The sequence below is a fragment of the Rhinatrema bivittatum genome, chromosome 5 (assembly GCF_901001135.1).
Source record: "Rhinatrema bivittatum chromosome 5, aRhiBiv1.1, whole genome shotgun sequence".
NCBI lineage: Eukaryota > Metazoa > Chordata > Amphibia > Gymnophiona > Rhinatrematidae > Rhinatrema > Rhinatrema bivittatum.
This window is the reverse complement of record NC_042619.1, coordinates 30016612-30031179: the sequence shown is the minus strand read 5'-3', so window position 1 is coordinate 30031179 and position 14568 is coordinate 30016612. Positions and strand designations below refer to the sequence as shown.

Here is a 14568-nt window from a genome sequence, read left to right as displayed (position 1 = left end):
GCTCAGCCTTCAATCGATCAGTTTCACTTAATGCAATTCCACCTAGAGGTGGAGTTGCTTCTCAATCAACAGGTGATAGAACGTGTTTCATTCACCATCAGGGTTAAGGGTTATTCTCCCGCAACTTCCTCATCCCCAAGAAAACCAGGGGATTGAGGCCATCCTGGATTTAAGAAACCTGAACAAGCATATACTCTGGGGGAAAAACTCAAAATGAATTATCTCCATAATTCTCCCCATCATTCAGAGGAAGGGAATGGATGTTAAAGAACTCTTATGCTCATATACCCATCCTTCCCTTCCATTGATATTTCAGGCACTTTGCGGTGGACTCTTCCTACTATCAGTACAGAGTACTTCCCTTTGGCCTATCAGCAGCACCAAGGGATTTCACCAAGTGTCTTTCTGTAGTAGCAATGAATCTGCAATGAAAGGGCATCAGAGTCTTCCCCTACCTGGATGACTGGCTTGTGATGACAACCTCCAAAGAAGATATAATAACCTCCCTACAAAAGTCAATTCAGCTCCTGCAGTCGTTAGGTTTTTTGGTGAATTTTGAGAAATTGACTCTAATTACTTCTCAGAAAATCAAATTCATTAAAGCATGGATAGATTATCTATAAGAGAGAACTTTCCTTTCCTTGGCTTGAATCATCATTCTCAGGTCCCATGTGTACAGACTGTTGGACACAGATTACTTGATGGCCAGGGAGCTACTGGTCATTCTAGGTCACACATGGTAGCAGTTATGTAGTTTCACTAACCTGCTTTCACATACATCTCCTGCATTGGAGCCCCCGGTCCCAACGTGACCAACTAACTCAATCACTTTCAATCAAAGTGGACATTTCACAAGAAATGAAGCAGGAACTACACAGGTGGCTGGTTCCCCTTCATCCTTCAGGAAAGAACAGCACTGTCAACTTCATCACCAAGTAACATTGGTGACAGATACCTCCATAAAGGGTTGGGGGGCCGACATGGGACCTTCTTGAAATCAAGGAACATGGTCATTCGTAAACAGTTTCAAATCAACCTCCTAGATCTGCAAGCGATCAGGTATGCTCTAACAATTTTCATTCATCTCCTACAAAGAAGGAACAGCATCTGCAATCAAAATACCAAGTAGCCATGGTCTCTATGAATAAGTAGAGAAGCATAAGTTCATGGACTCTTAGCCAAGAAGCGATAAAGATATGGGACTGGGCATGCAAACATCAAGCTGTCCTGCAAGTGACTTACCTTCCAGGGATCTTCAACATGTTAGCAAATCGCCTCAGCAGAAATTTTCATCCACCTGAATGGTTTTAACAGTATCTGAATTCCAGAAAGCATGGGATAAACACAAGGGATCTCTGGGGGAGTGATCAGAATTATAAAGGGAAATATCGACAGTACCTGAATGTAATTCACTTTGAAGTGGGTGAAAGGCAGAATATAAATCTAAATAAAGTTAAATTAGTTGGGTGGATGTTACCCCTATGCACTCTTTTCTTCATTTCTATCCTCTAGTTTTTAGGGATCCAGTGTTTATCCCACGCCCCTTTTAATTCTTTCACTGTTTTCGTCTTCACCACCTCCTCTGGAAGGGCATTCCAGGCATTCATCACCCTCTCTTTGAAGAAATATTTCCTGACATTGGTTTTGAGTCGTCCTCCCTGAAGTTTCATTTCATGATCCCTAGTTCTACTGATTTCTTTCCAATGGAAGAGGTTTGACGATTGTGCATCATTAAAACCTCTCAGGTATCTGAAGGCCTGTATCATATTTCCCCAGCACCTCCTCTCTTCCAGGGTAGACATATTAAGATCCTTCAACCTCTCCTCATAGGTCTGCTCATACAGACCCCATACCATTTTGGTCGCCCTTCTCTGGACTGCCTCCATCCTGACTTTATCCCCCTTCAAATACGGACTCCAGAACTGAACACAATACTCCAAATGAGGCCTCTCCAAGGACCTGTACAAGGGCATTATCACCTCCTTTTTCTTACTGGTTATTCCTCTCTATGCAGCTCAGCATTTTTCTGGCTTTAGCTATCGCTTTGTCACATTGTTTTGCCATCTTCAGATCTCCAGACACTATTACCCCAAGATCTCTCTCCTGGTCTGTGCACATCAATCTTACATCCCCCATCACATACAGCTGTTTTGGATTGCCACACCCCAGATGCAGGACTCTGCAGTTCTTGGCAATGAATCCCAGCTACCAAATCTTCGACCATTCTTCCAGCTTTCTTAAATCATTTTTCATTCTCTCTACTCCTTCAGGCTTGTCCACTCTATTGCAGATCTTAGTATCATCTGCAAGCAGGCAAATTTTTCCTTCTGTCCCTTGCACAATGTCACTCACAAAGATATTGAACAGAACCGGTCCAAAACTGATCCCTGTGGCACTTCACTTAACATGGCTCTTTCTTCAGAGTAGGTTCCATTTACGATTACACGCTGTCTCCTTTCAGTCAACCAGTTTGTAATCCATGCCACCACCTTGGCACCCACTCCCAAACGTCTCATTTTATTCACAAGCCTCCTATGCGGGACCGTATCAAAAGCTTTGCTGGAATCCAGGTAGATCACATCTAGTGCTCTTCCTTGATCCAATTCTCTAGTTACAACGGGAGGTTTAGAGTGCCATAAGCTGTGAAATGGTTATGGCATACTAAACCTCCAGTTGTAAAACCATCTGTTCCATGGGACCTAGATGTGTTTCTGGCACCACTGATGAGGCCACTATTTGAACCACTGGAATCTGCTTCTCTCAAGTTTTTAACATGGAAAGTAATATTTCTTGTAGCAGTCAAATCAACCAGAAGAGTCAGTGAGTTTCAAGCTTTGGTTCATTATCCCCCTTATATGCAGTTCTTCCACAATAGGGGTCAGGGCCAGTGCTGTTTTGTGGCTGCCCTGTGTGAACAATTACAGTGCTGCCCCCCCCACCAACACACACATGATTCATTCAGTCTCTGTCCCAGGCCAATCAAATAAAGCCCAGTTCCCACCAGCAATCTGTATTTTTAAAAACTGGCCCCCCAACCACTCCTCCATGGAACCCATGATCAAGGGAGAAGGGTATTACATACCCTATGGAAACCTTACAGCCTTGCACACACACACACCCCCACACCCTCTATAGCCACACAGAATTTAATTATGCACTTTTAACAAATTTTACATGAAAAACAACTTTCAAAAGTACAGTCGTCTGAGGCAAAATATCACTGACAACATATATATTATGTTTATATACACTGCTGTGGTGCCAACCAGAAAACTCTTCAAAAAATACACTTGGAACTCCTGTAGAATTTATAATGGCACCTTAGAAAGCCATGAATAAATGTAATTACCATTACAATATTGTAAACCTTCCATGTCAAAACAATCCTAACTGCCAGCACTCAAACAGTAGCAACCTTATCTATGAAAAGGCAACACTGCAAATATTACACCTGGCCCTAGAACACCAATACACTTCCTATTGGGAAAATAGAATAAGCCAGGCTGCTATAGATCCCTACATAGAAACTACATGCCAGCAAAATAGCTCACCTCGATCACATATGCAGAATACAGACAGACCCTGACCAAATACAGAATAAAGAGTCCAGAAAGTATAAATAGAAATGTGCTGAGAAGAACTGAACTGGAACCCACAACAAGGCAGCCTCTATATGCAGAGCAACAATGGAAAACAAAATCATAACCATTCTTCATAAAACATTAAATAATAAAATCAAGAAATATAAAACATATTAGTAAAATCATATTCATAAAAATAATAAATATTTCAAACTAGTTAATGAACAGAATATCCAAAATTTCCCAAACACAATACAATATTTCAAAAAATCCAATAATTAAAAAATGTTCTATTTTTTCCCAAAAAACCAAAATATTTCAAAACAGCAAAAACATCAAATTACACCCAATAATTAAAACTAATAAGGATTAAAGAATCTCCTGCTCTTCATACCTGGGATCTTTTGATTATCATTCATCCTGAGATTTTCATGGTTTTGGGGAGATAGGGCCGCACAAACTTTATTCTCTCTCTCAGATTCTCGCATATACATGCCTATGCTCTCACACATACTCCCTCTCTCCCTCATAGACAGACAATGTGTGTGTGTGAGAATGTCTGTGAGAGCCTATATGTGACACATAGGCTCTCATGCATACAGGCTGTCACGCAGCCACAGACACGCATGCATATGGCTGTCAGACACACACAAGCTTTCATACAGACACACAGGCTCGCACACATACATAAGCGCTCACACAGACTCAGACACACACATACTTGGCCTCCTGTTCTCTTCGGGCCTGGTGGGATAAGCTCCACCATGGCCCCATGGGCTCCTCTTCGGGCTATGGTGGAATGAGCTCCACCACGGCCCTGGGGGCTCCTTTTTTTATCAGCCCCACCACGTCCCACTGGCCTTCCTTCTCTTGGGAGGGGGGGATGGTTGGCGCTGAAGCAGGAAAAGTTGTGCGTGAGTGCACATGCATCCTATTATAGGGAATACTGCAGCGACATGGTATTTCTTCTTCAGCTGCCAGCGGGTTGAACTTTGCCAGCTGCCTCTCTTCCTCTTCAGCCGCCAGCGGGTTTGGCTCAGCTGGCAGCCCAGTGGCCTCTTCTGTTGCTACCCCCCTCCCCCAAAGGTTTACTACTCCGTGCAAATGCACAGTATGCACACCCAGTCACGCCGGGCCTGAATAGGGTAGTGCTCCTAACCCACCCAGGTTTTCTACCAAAAGTAAGTATCTTTCCATATTAATCAAGCCATTGTTCCCTGTGTTCTTCCCAAGGCCACACATACCAGAAGGAGAAAAAGCCTTTCATACCTTAGACTGTAAAAGAGCCTTCGCTTACTATAAAAGAGGAACGTTGCCTCATCGTCGAGCTTCAAAGCTATTCGTCCTAACAATAGCCAGATGTACACACTAGCAGGCTTACAAATTACAGACACTATCAAGGCTCATCAAGTTAGAGCCATGGCTCATCTGCGAGCCTTACCTTTTGAAGATATCTGCAAAGCTGCAACTTGGTTGTCAATACACAGTTTTATGTCCCATTACTGTCCAGATAATCTTTCATAGAGGGACTAAATTTGGAGAAGCAGTTTTGCGTAGACTATTCAACAAGTAGTCTACTTTCCGGGGTGTGGGGCGAATCTGAGTTGCGTATTCAGTAAATGCTCTGCTGTAATCCTCAGCTTGGAACTTCCCATATGTCATGGCTAATTCAGCCCTGCTTGTCACCGGAGAAAGCAAGTTTGCTTATCATAAATGGTTTTCTCCCTAGACAGCAGGATGAATTAACCATGCTAAATACCCACCCATGTTTATGGAGAATCAAGTAACTAGCTATAGTTAGTTCTAAAATCGACTGAGGGGGCTCACAAAGCAATGCTTGTGCAGGAATTCTCGCACATGCCCAGTAGATCAAAAGCTCTGCGAGCTTGGAGAGAAGGGTCCTTTCGATGCCGCTGGATGACATCACATACATGTCATGGCTAATTGATCCTGCCGTCTACAGAGAGAGCACCATTTACAGTAAACAAACTTTTCACTGAACTGTGGGGGAGGGCATGCCGTCCTGTTAGAAGAGCGGCACAATGACAAATAGTATCACCTGAATTGGACTGCTGTTGATTTGAGGTGCACAATGCTGTTGTTCATGACATTGTTAGTGTGGACCAAGTGAAGCTGGTGTACAACATTGGGTCATTTTTGACACTGGTTGAGAATGTGGCTATATCTCAGAACCTCAGGAGTTTCATGGGGACAGTGTTCAGAGCTGGAAATATGATCTAAAAGCTAATTTGTAACTAGCATAGGTGAGGGGGAAGGAGAGGGAAGAAGGGTTTACTATTTGTGTGGTGCTGAAGCATTGCACAGTATGTGTCAAGTACAGTCATTTTATAAATGGCATCAACAGGTGTACATTGGTCATGCAGATACCTGAAAACTTCCAGTTGCTTTCATTGTAATAATCATTTTGGGTCTCAACATTGTATTGTATCTCCATGTAGGAAATTTCAGCAGTTTCCAAGCTGTGTGTCATTGGGGTTCTCTAGGTGGTGATAGCAACATATATAGTAAATGATGGTAGATAAAGACCAGTTGGTATGCCCCATCTGCTCAGTGGGCTTCCTGTCACTTCAGGTAGATGTGCATAGAAATCTCCCAACACCTCCTACCATGTTTTTTATCTAGCCTCTCAACCCAGTTCCACGCACTGCCATATATCTGTACCAGATACGTCCAAACTCTGCCATTGCACTTAACTTGCCACCAAGTAGACCAGTCCAGGCATCTTATCAGCTCCCCGGCAAAGAAGAACCTCTTCATGTTTCCTCTAAGCCTAAATTATAGTCCATGAAGATAATGGCAGATGAAGACCCATTGGCCCATCTAGTCTGCCTGGCTTTTCGAGTATTGCTCTGCTAAGATTACACCCCAGCTCTTAGCTACAGAAGTTTGACTATCTTATGCAGATTATCATTTTCAATCCAAATAGGCTTTTTCATCTTCCTTTGTAGAGTTTTACACATTCTATTGTTAATCCAACATGCAAGCTTGCACTATCCCCCTTCTTAGCAGCAAGCTTTCTAATAATCTAAACAGCTCCCAGAACTAGTGGCTGCCATGCAATAATGCAGTCAGTCAGTAAAGAGGTTTTAGATCTTAGACTATAAATCATACAATTATTGTACCTTGGTGTGTCTGAGAGCACATTACCCTGCAGAGTTTTATTTGTAGTGCTGCAGATAGTGCTGATGACATACTGTGTACCTTGTAGTCTAAGCTGAAAAGCTCTCGCCAGTCTCCCAGCTGTACAAAAACTTTTCATTCTTGTCATAACCCTCATGTTAGACACAGATCTTGAAAACTAAGTGTGTATGTTTCCACTCCCCATTGAGTATTTTCAGATCTGCTGTGTGTGCATCATTTCTATTAGTTATAGTATTTTGTTCTCTGGGGCCTCAGGTGCTTTATCTCTGAGCTCCCTCACATGCAGGACAGCTTTGTGGACAAGCTGCTGGACCTCATGCCCAGACTGGTGACCTCCAAGCCCTCTGAAGTGGTAAAAATCCTGCAGACGACCCTGCGACAGAGCAGCTTCCTGCACTTGATGCTCCCAGAGCAGGTCAGCCTTACCCGATATGAATGAAATATTACTGTAGTCTTTTAGGAGCAGAGCCATGATCGAGCTGCCGGCTTCTAGTTTTCCCCTTTGTCCAGAGCTGTGATGACTGACCAGATGCTCTGGCTCAGTTCTTTCTTGGCTCTCTTCCACCAATGACCACAGAACTTAGTCAGGGCTTTGTGTGCTTCTGCTCCCAGCTTCTGTTAACCGAGAAATCCATCACAAGATTCAAAGCCCATTTAGAAATGTTTGTTTCCTACCATTTTCCTGCAAAATGTCCTTGCTTTGTCCTCTTTGTCTCTTTAATTTCACACTAAGGTGGGACTGGTTAAAATCGGACAACTCATATTGGTGATTATGGAAACAATGACATTTGTATAGAGAAAAAAAATGTAAAATACCTTCTGAAATTTGCATGTAAAAGTTGTTAAACATTAAGCTCTTGCCATGTTAAGATACTACCTTTTGAATCTTGTAAACCGTTGTGATGACTTCACCGAACGACGGTATATAAAATTCAACAAATAAATAAATGTGCTCATATTCAGTCTTATACCCTGGTAAGAGCTCTCTGCTCTTCTCAAGCTGGATTTTTATCCATCTGATAGCTCATCTAAAGTGCCTCTATGATTGAGCTTTCTGTTGTATTGATCCATACTTGTAGAATAAACATATCAGAGAAATATAGGCATCTTTGGGGATGATTCATAGGAAATCTGAGACTTTTCTATTCAATCTAGCTTATTAGCTGCTCCAAAACAAAAACTTTTAACTTGAACAGCTAGTTATTTTTTTATGTTCCTATTTTAATTCTATTTTAATTTTTCTATTGATAATTGTACTGTGTTGGATACTGTGGACTATATTTAATTCATCTGTACTCCTCTTAGGGGTGTTATGCGATCTAGAAATCAAATAAATATGTAAATATGTTAGTATAGATCCCTGTCGAAAAAAGAATTCGTTTTTAAATTCTCTCTTTATAATACAAAAAGAAATTTCTTCCCCATTTAGATCCACAGAGCTTCTGCAACTATCATTGAGCCTGCTGGCGAGTCGGATAATCCGTTACGTTTTACCTCTGGCTTAGTGGTGGCACTGGATGTTGACGCAACTCTGGAGCATGTGCAAGATCCTCAGAACACGGTGAAAGTTCAGGTACAAAAGTACAGATTGAAAGGGGAGTTTAGGTGTTGCTTTCTTGAACAAAGCTGAAGAGATGGGAAGCTTCCCTCTGTAGTGAGAGAGGATGACTCCTGCTGGGGATATTTGGAAATTATGATGATGTGTCTCTGCAAACTTACAAACTGAAGACTTGGTTCAGAAGCATAAGATTTGGTTTTGCCTAAATGTATCCAAGAAGCATTCATGATGTAGCGTTCTAGCTGTATTACTGGTTTCTTTTCAAGTTGTGATATCTTTATTGGCCCAGCAGCAACAAGATGCATGAACTATAACATACATGAATGTCCAAAGATCACATCTAATAGGGAAGTAATATTAACCCTCTATAGATCCCTGCTGAGAACCTTGAGGTGTGTGTTCAAGGTTCATACAACATTATTGAAAGGATGGTAATTTCCTGCAGTCAGAATTCAAGCATGCTTAGGATGGACATAGAGGATAGTGATAGGAAAAAGAGTGAGATTAGGAGGTTGCAGGATTGCTACTACCCTTCACTCCCTTAAGAGCAGAAGCATGAGGAGAGGTGATGATAAAACACAATTAGCAGTACTTCAGGTCTTGAGGTAGCTGGATGGAACAAGTAGGGTACAATTTCTCAGAAATTGGTGGTGGCCTGGGTATTGTCCAGCAAGGTGAAAAGCAGGGTAGATAAAGGCAGAATGACCTGGTGATGCAGCAGGCTATTAGTAACTGGGTTGGGACAAGCAGGCTACATCTGCCCAGAAAGCAATCAAATCTGTGCTGGGAGGTTGGTCGTGACTGGGTATCCCAATAAGGCAACAAGGACCTAGGAGGCCAGATGTTCAGGCAACAGCCTCACTAGTTGTGGTAGCTGTTTAGAATATTCCAAAGCTTGATGGTAAAAACATGGAGGAAAAGGGACTGGCTGTCGGAGTAAGTATGGGGTCTTGTATGTTCATCTACCCAAGGTAATAGAGAATTAGTGAGGAACAAAACAAAACTGTCTTGGATAAGGAGAGAGATTCTTCAGAAAGTCATGCTCTGTGGCTGGCAGATGGCAGCCATAGAGCACGACTTCCTTAGATTGTGGACAGGAATGACTTGGCATACTGGATGGGCCGCTTAGTCTTTAACTGCCATCATCTACTGTGTTGCACGGGTCTCTTTTTCATATATGCTCCTATCTGAAGATGGTACTTGTGTGGTCTCTGAAAGTTTCTGTAAATTACTATCCGTGCATAAATCTCATATCACATCCTTTCAAAAAAAAAAAAAAAAAAAGCACACCACATCTACAGCCCTGGAACGGCAGCTTAACTTTCTGGTTTTAAGGAAGACTGCCTTAATAGAAGCCATAGTCTTATGCAGTAGTGAGGACTTTTAATCCTTGTCTAATTTTGTGTGATAAGCATGACTTCTTTGGCAAGAGATTTTTCTTCAAAAAGAAAATTAGGTCTTACCTCCGATAATTTTCGTTCCTCTAGTACCAAGGATCAGTCCAGACTCCTGGGTTTTGCCTCCGCACCAGCAGGTGGAGACAGAGCCAAACTTGTCAGGCTCCGCATATATACCAGAGTGCCACCCACAGCCTGTCAGTATAATGTAATGTCAAAGCAGAAAAAATCCTGAACTAAACACTAACTAAGACCCCCGGGAGGTTAACCGGAGAAAACTAGGCTCACTGACCCCAACGAGGGCCCTGCCCCAAAGAACCAAACAGGCATCAACTGATCTGTGTAAGGAAAACAAATATTCTCACAATGAACAAACACAGCGGGCTCTCCAATCTGAGAAAATATTGAGGGCGGGACTCTGGACTGATCCTTGGTAATACAGGAACGAAAATTATCGGAGGTAACATAAATTATCATCTTCCCTCTCCACCTCCTCACCCCTGGAATCATCATCACCACCTTCCTTTTCCTTCTACCTCTCTCCCCCACCCTTACATCATCACTTTCCCTTTCCCTCCATCCCTCTCTCCCATCCCCAGGCATCATCACCACCTCACCTTCCCTCTCCCTTCATCCACCATCATCATCATCACCTTCCCTCTCCCCGACATCTTCTTCTTCCCTCTTCCTCCATCCCTCACCCTCACCTCCTGGCATCATCAACTTCCCTTTCTCTCCATCCCTTTTCTCTCCCTCTCCCTCCCCACCCCATGCCAACCACCTTTTCTCTTCATCCCCTGGCATAACTAGCCCTCTCCCTGGCATCACCGCCTTCCTTTTCTCTCCACTCCTCTCCCCCACTGACATCGTCAATCTTCTGTCTCCCCCACCCCCTGGCATCTCCTTCCCTGAACCTCACTCCCTGGATCATTATCACTTTCCCTCTCCTTCCACCCTTCTCTCCCATCTCCAGGCATCATTAAATGCCCTTCTTTCTTCCCCCCCATACCCTGTGGCACATTCATCTGTCCCTTTCCCCACTCACACCCAGTCCTTGAGAACAGCACACCTCTGGGAGCAGAGCGCTGCTTCTCCCTCCGTCGCCAGCCTCCCTCTGCAGTCTGAAGTGCATGGGGCCAGCAGGTCTCACAAGCCTACAGAGCCCCCCCGTGTAGGTTCTGTTGCAGGGGGGAAAACGCTGGTCTCAGACGCCCCCTGCTGGCGGGAGGATAATCCTGTAGGCCAGGAGGGAAATGGGAAATGAGACTGCTTCCGCAGCACACCTGCACTTCAGCCATGGCACACCCGTTGGGAAACGCTGGGCTATGTTAACGATAGAAATATATAATCTCTCTCCCTGTGATTCTTCTCGCTGCAGGTTATATATCCTGATGGACAGGTACAGATAATCCATCCTAAACCTGCTGATTTTCGAAATCCTGGACCTGGAAGACACAGACTGATTACGCAGGTCTATCTCTCCCATACTGCCTGGACAGGTAAATATTATTGCTGAGGCTTTTTTAAGCATTTTACAGTGCTCAAGGTATATTTCCTGATCACAGAATTGGCAGCTTATTTTTGAAAGCTGTGTATACCATTAGGATTTCAGATGTCCGTCCTTTTTCCTATATCCCGTGACCATCTACTCTAAGCCGTTTCTTTGTGGTTAGTTACAATCTGCCGAGCTCATGTGCCAGACAGTAACCTCCAGGGAAGTACCATTGTCATACAGGGAATGCATTTAGGAAAGTGCCTGATCTTCTCTGTAAAGGGTTAATTATCAAAAGGATTTGCAAAGAATCCAGTTTTTTCCCAGGACAAGAATTGTCTGGCATAAAGTGGGACAATTTTCTGCCGTTCCTAGAGGAAAGCACGCCGTGCTGTACCAATGCACTCTCTGCCCTATGTGTTAGCTCTTGGACGGTGTTTTCTAAACAAGCTAAGCCAAAAAGTAACCCAAGACTTTGAAGTGCAGTTGGAGGCCTGCGTTTTCCCTTCCTGCCTGCTTCTCTTCCTTTCCAAAGGATAAATTAGAAGCACAGAGCTGTGTGTGTGCGGAGCTTTAGATATTCCTTTGGGGTTAAGGTCTAGGCCATTTGATATGGTTGTTGATTTGATTATATTGCAGAGCAGATTTAGGATTTTAATTGTAGGTTTAGGGGAAAGGTGGAAGCTAGGGGCAGCTTTAAGGAACAGTTAGATGGATTGCTGGGCCCTTTATGTTAATTGCATGTTAATTGAGTAATATAATCATATTCCTCCATCTTTGATTCAATTATGTTGGTTGCCAATTAAATGGGTAAAATTTAAGCTTTTAATGCTAGCCTTTAAGGTATTAAAAGGCAGCGGTCTACAGTATCTTAAGTATCTATTACATTGCTGTGTGCCAAGTAGAGAGTTATGGTCCTTTGATCATATGCTATCAGCAAGCCCTTCAATGAGGATTGCCCGTTTGACCGTTACCAGAAGTTAGGCTTTTTCTGGGCAGCTCCTGCAGCTTGGAATATTCTTCCAGAGTGCATTGCAGAAAATGGATGATTTGTTAATATTTAGATTGCTGCTTAAGGCCTCTCTTTTCCAGGAGGCGTTTGGTTTCAGCTGTTAAAATGTTGTGCTATTTGAATAGTCAGCCATTGATATAACATAACATAGTATTTTGGCAGAAAAAGACCAAATGGTCCATCCAGTCTGCCCAGCAAGCTTCCCATGGCAACAACTGCCGCTCCGTGCAGGTTACCCCCAAGGGCATTAACTACTGCTCCATGCAGGTTACCCCCATGCCTTATGTTAAGGATAGTAATACTTAAAACCAAGCAACTGTCAAACCCATACTGCTATTTCGTTTTTGTAGCTCATTTTGCATGATCAACAGAAGGACAAGTAAAAAAGCGAATACGTGAAATTTACTGAGACGGCAGGAAGTAGACGGGAGGAAAGGAGGAAGGGTTGGTACCCTCCTAGCATGAGAACCATGGCCTGTTTTGAATAGTTTTGTTTTGCTGTGCCCCCATAGTTTGTTTTGGCAAGTCTCTGTGCGCTATTCAATTGCTCTCTTACTTGCCAGTGGGCACTAAAATATATGTGTGAAGCTGAGCATTTACGACTTAAGGCTCGTCTCTCTCTATCAGCATCACAGTAAATTGCTGCTGCAGAAACTACCCCCACCTTCCCAAATAAAAGCAAACTGAAATACTAGTTTTGTATCGTGAGGTAAGTCACCTGTATCTGTTACTACACAATCTAAATGGATGTATTATCATGCTAATATGAGATGTGCTTCATGACATAAGTCATCTTCTGTTCAGGCAGGTCAGTCCCAACAAGGGGGTTATGCACCTCTGCCAGGAAGGTGCTCTCACGTTTCCATGGCAGGCTTCACTGGTGGGGGTCTCATGTGTAATGGGCAGGATGACCCACTGACTCCAGTCTTTGGGACAGGTTTTCTCAGAGCTGGATTTTAACCCATCACATTGTATAATCTTCAGTTCTTAGGTCTCTAAGAAAGGCAGAATTCCATCTCCACCCATGCAGTGGAGTGAAATCAGGACTGGATCGACCTGGTCTGGAGAAAAAAAAATGGAGTCTGTTTGTAACTGGAAAATGTGTATCTTCCATGTTATATAATTGTTAGTTTACCACTTTTTTGATTAGAACAATCAAACTGGATCTTCATTTTCAGGGATTTAGTTACTTATATCACCCCTGTACAAACTATGAAAATGTACTTTTAAAATTTCCACTTGGGTGGGATAAATGTTGCTGTAAGCATGGAAGTGTTATTAACTGACCAGAGCCTTTGTCTTTTGTCCCTCCAGAGCCTTGCCAGATTGAAGTGAGGTTGCTGTTGGCCTATACTTCCAGTGGAAGCAAAGCCTCAAATAGAATAGCAAAATCTGGCTGGAGCGACAGCATGGACCTTCCACCCCAACCAGAAAACTGTACTGAAGGCACTATACCCTTCAGCAAGCCAGTCAAAGTGTATATAATGCCGAAACCCGCTCGGCGCTGAGTACTGGCAAGAACAGGCCCGAGCTGGGGGCTCGGCAAACTGCACAAGGAGCTAGGACTCACCAGGCCATGGGAGACGGAAGCAACTTTGAACATGCAGTCTGTTCTGGGTCCCTTTGCTGGCTGAAATATATTTATTTTTACACACAAGATTACTGCCATGGATCTCTGAAAGAGTTGTTTACTCGAGGGACACCCTCAAGTAGCAAGCATCCAATTCTTACAGATCTGTTCAGAAGAAAACTCCATCTAAGCATTCTGTTTCATTGTCAATTAAAAATAAAATGATTTTTCTTTGTGAGCTATGTTGATGGCAGGAGGAAGTCTTATGTATGATGATGTTTGTACATGGTGTTGGTTTTTATCATAATGCTGACTTCTGTTCAGTTTTTGGTCTCTTGTAACCCCATCCTTTCCACATTTTGGGGTAGATTTTACAAAAGTACGCCCGCACGTACTTTTGTTCGCGCAGCAGGTGCAAACAAAAGTACACCGGATTTTAATAGATACGCGCGTAGCTGCACATATCCTTTAAAATCCGGAGTCGGCGCGCGCAAGGCTGCCCCGAGCCGCGCAGCCTCTGAGGCCCTCTGAGGCCCTCTGAGGCCCTCTGAGGCCGCTCTGAAATCGGAGCGGCCTCAGAGGGAACTTTCCTTCCACCCCACCCCCCCCACACCTTCCCCTCCCTAACCTACCCCCCCCCCCCCCCCAACCTTTGTTTTAAAAGTTTCGGCTGCCAGCCGGGGCTTGTGCACGCCGCCGAGCCTATTCAACATAGGCTCGGCGCGCGCAGGGGGAACTTGGGGCAGGTTTTCGGGGGGTTACGCGCGTATCTGTTGCATCAACAAGCAGGGAGGAA

The 14568-nt window shown here is 43.7% G+C and overlaps 1 protein-coding gene across 2 annotated transcripts in view; it reads left to right on the top strand.

Annotated features, from left to right (window-relative positions):
- The window catches only part of INTS4 (integrator complex subunit 4), a 133970-nt gene extending 119956 nt beyond the window's left edge, over positions 1-14014 (top strand). For both annotated transcript variants that reach the window (XM_029602195.1, XM_029602193.1), the window contains 4 exons: positions 6999-7158; positions 8173-8316; positions 11077-11197; positions 13517-14014. In XM_029602195.1, coding sequence (XP_029458055.1) covers positions 6999-7158; positions 8173-8316; positions 11077-11197; positions 13517-13710 — 619 coding nt within the window. In that variant the 3' untranslated portion in view covers positions 13711-14014. The remainder of the gene's footprint in view (positions 1-6998; positions 7159-8172; positions 8317-11076; positions 11198-13516) is intronic.
- Positions 14015-14568: the final 554 nt, after the last annotated feature.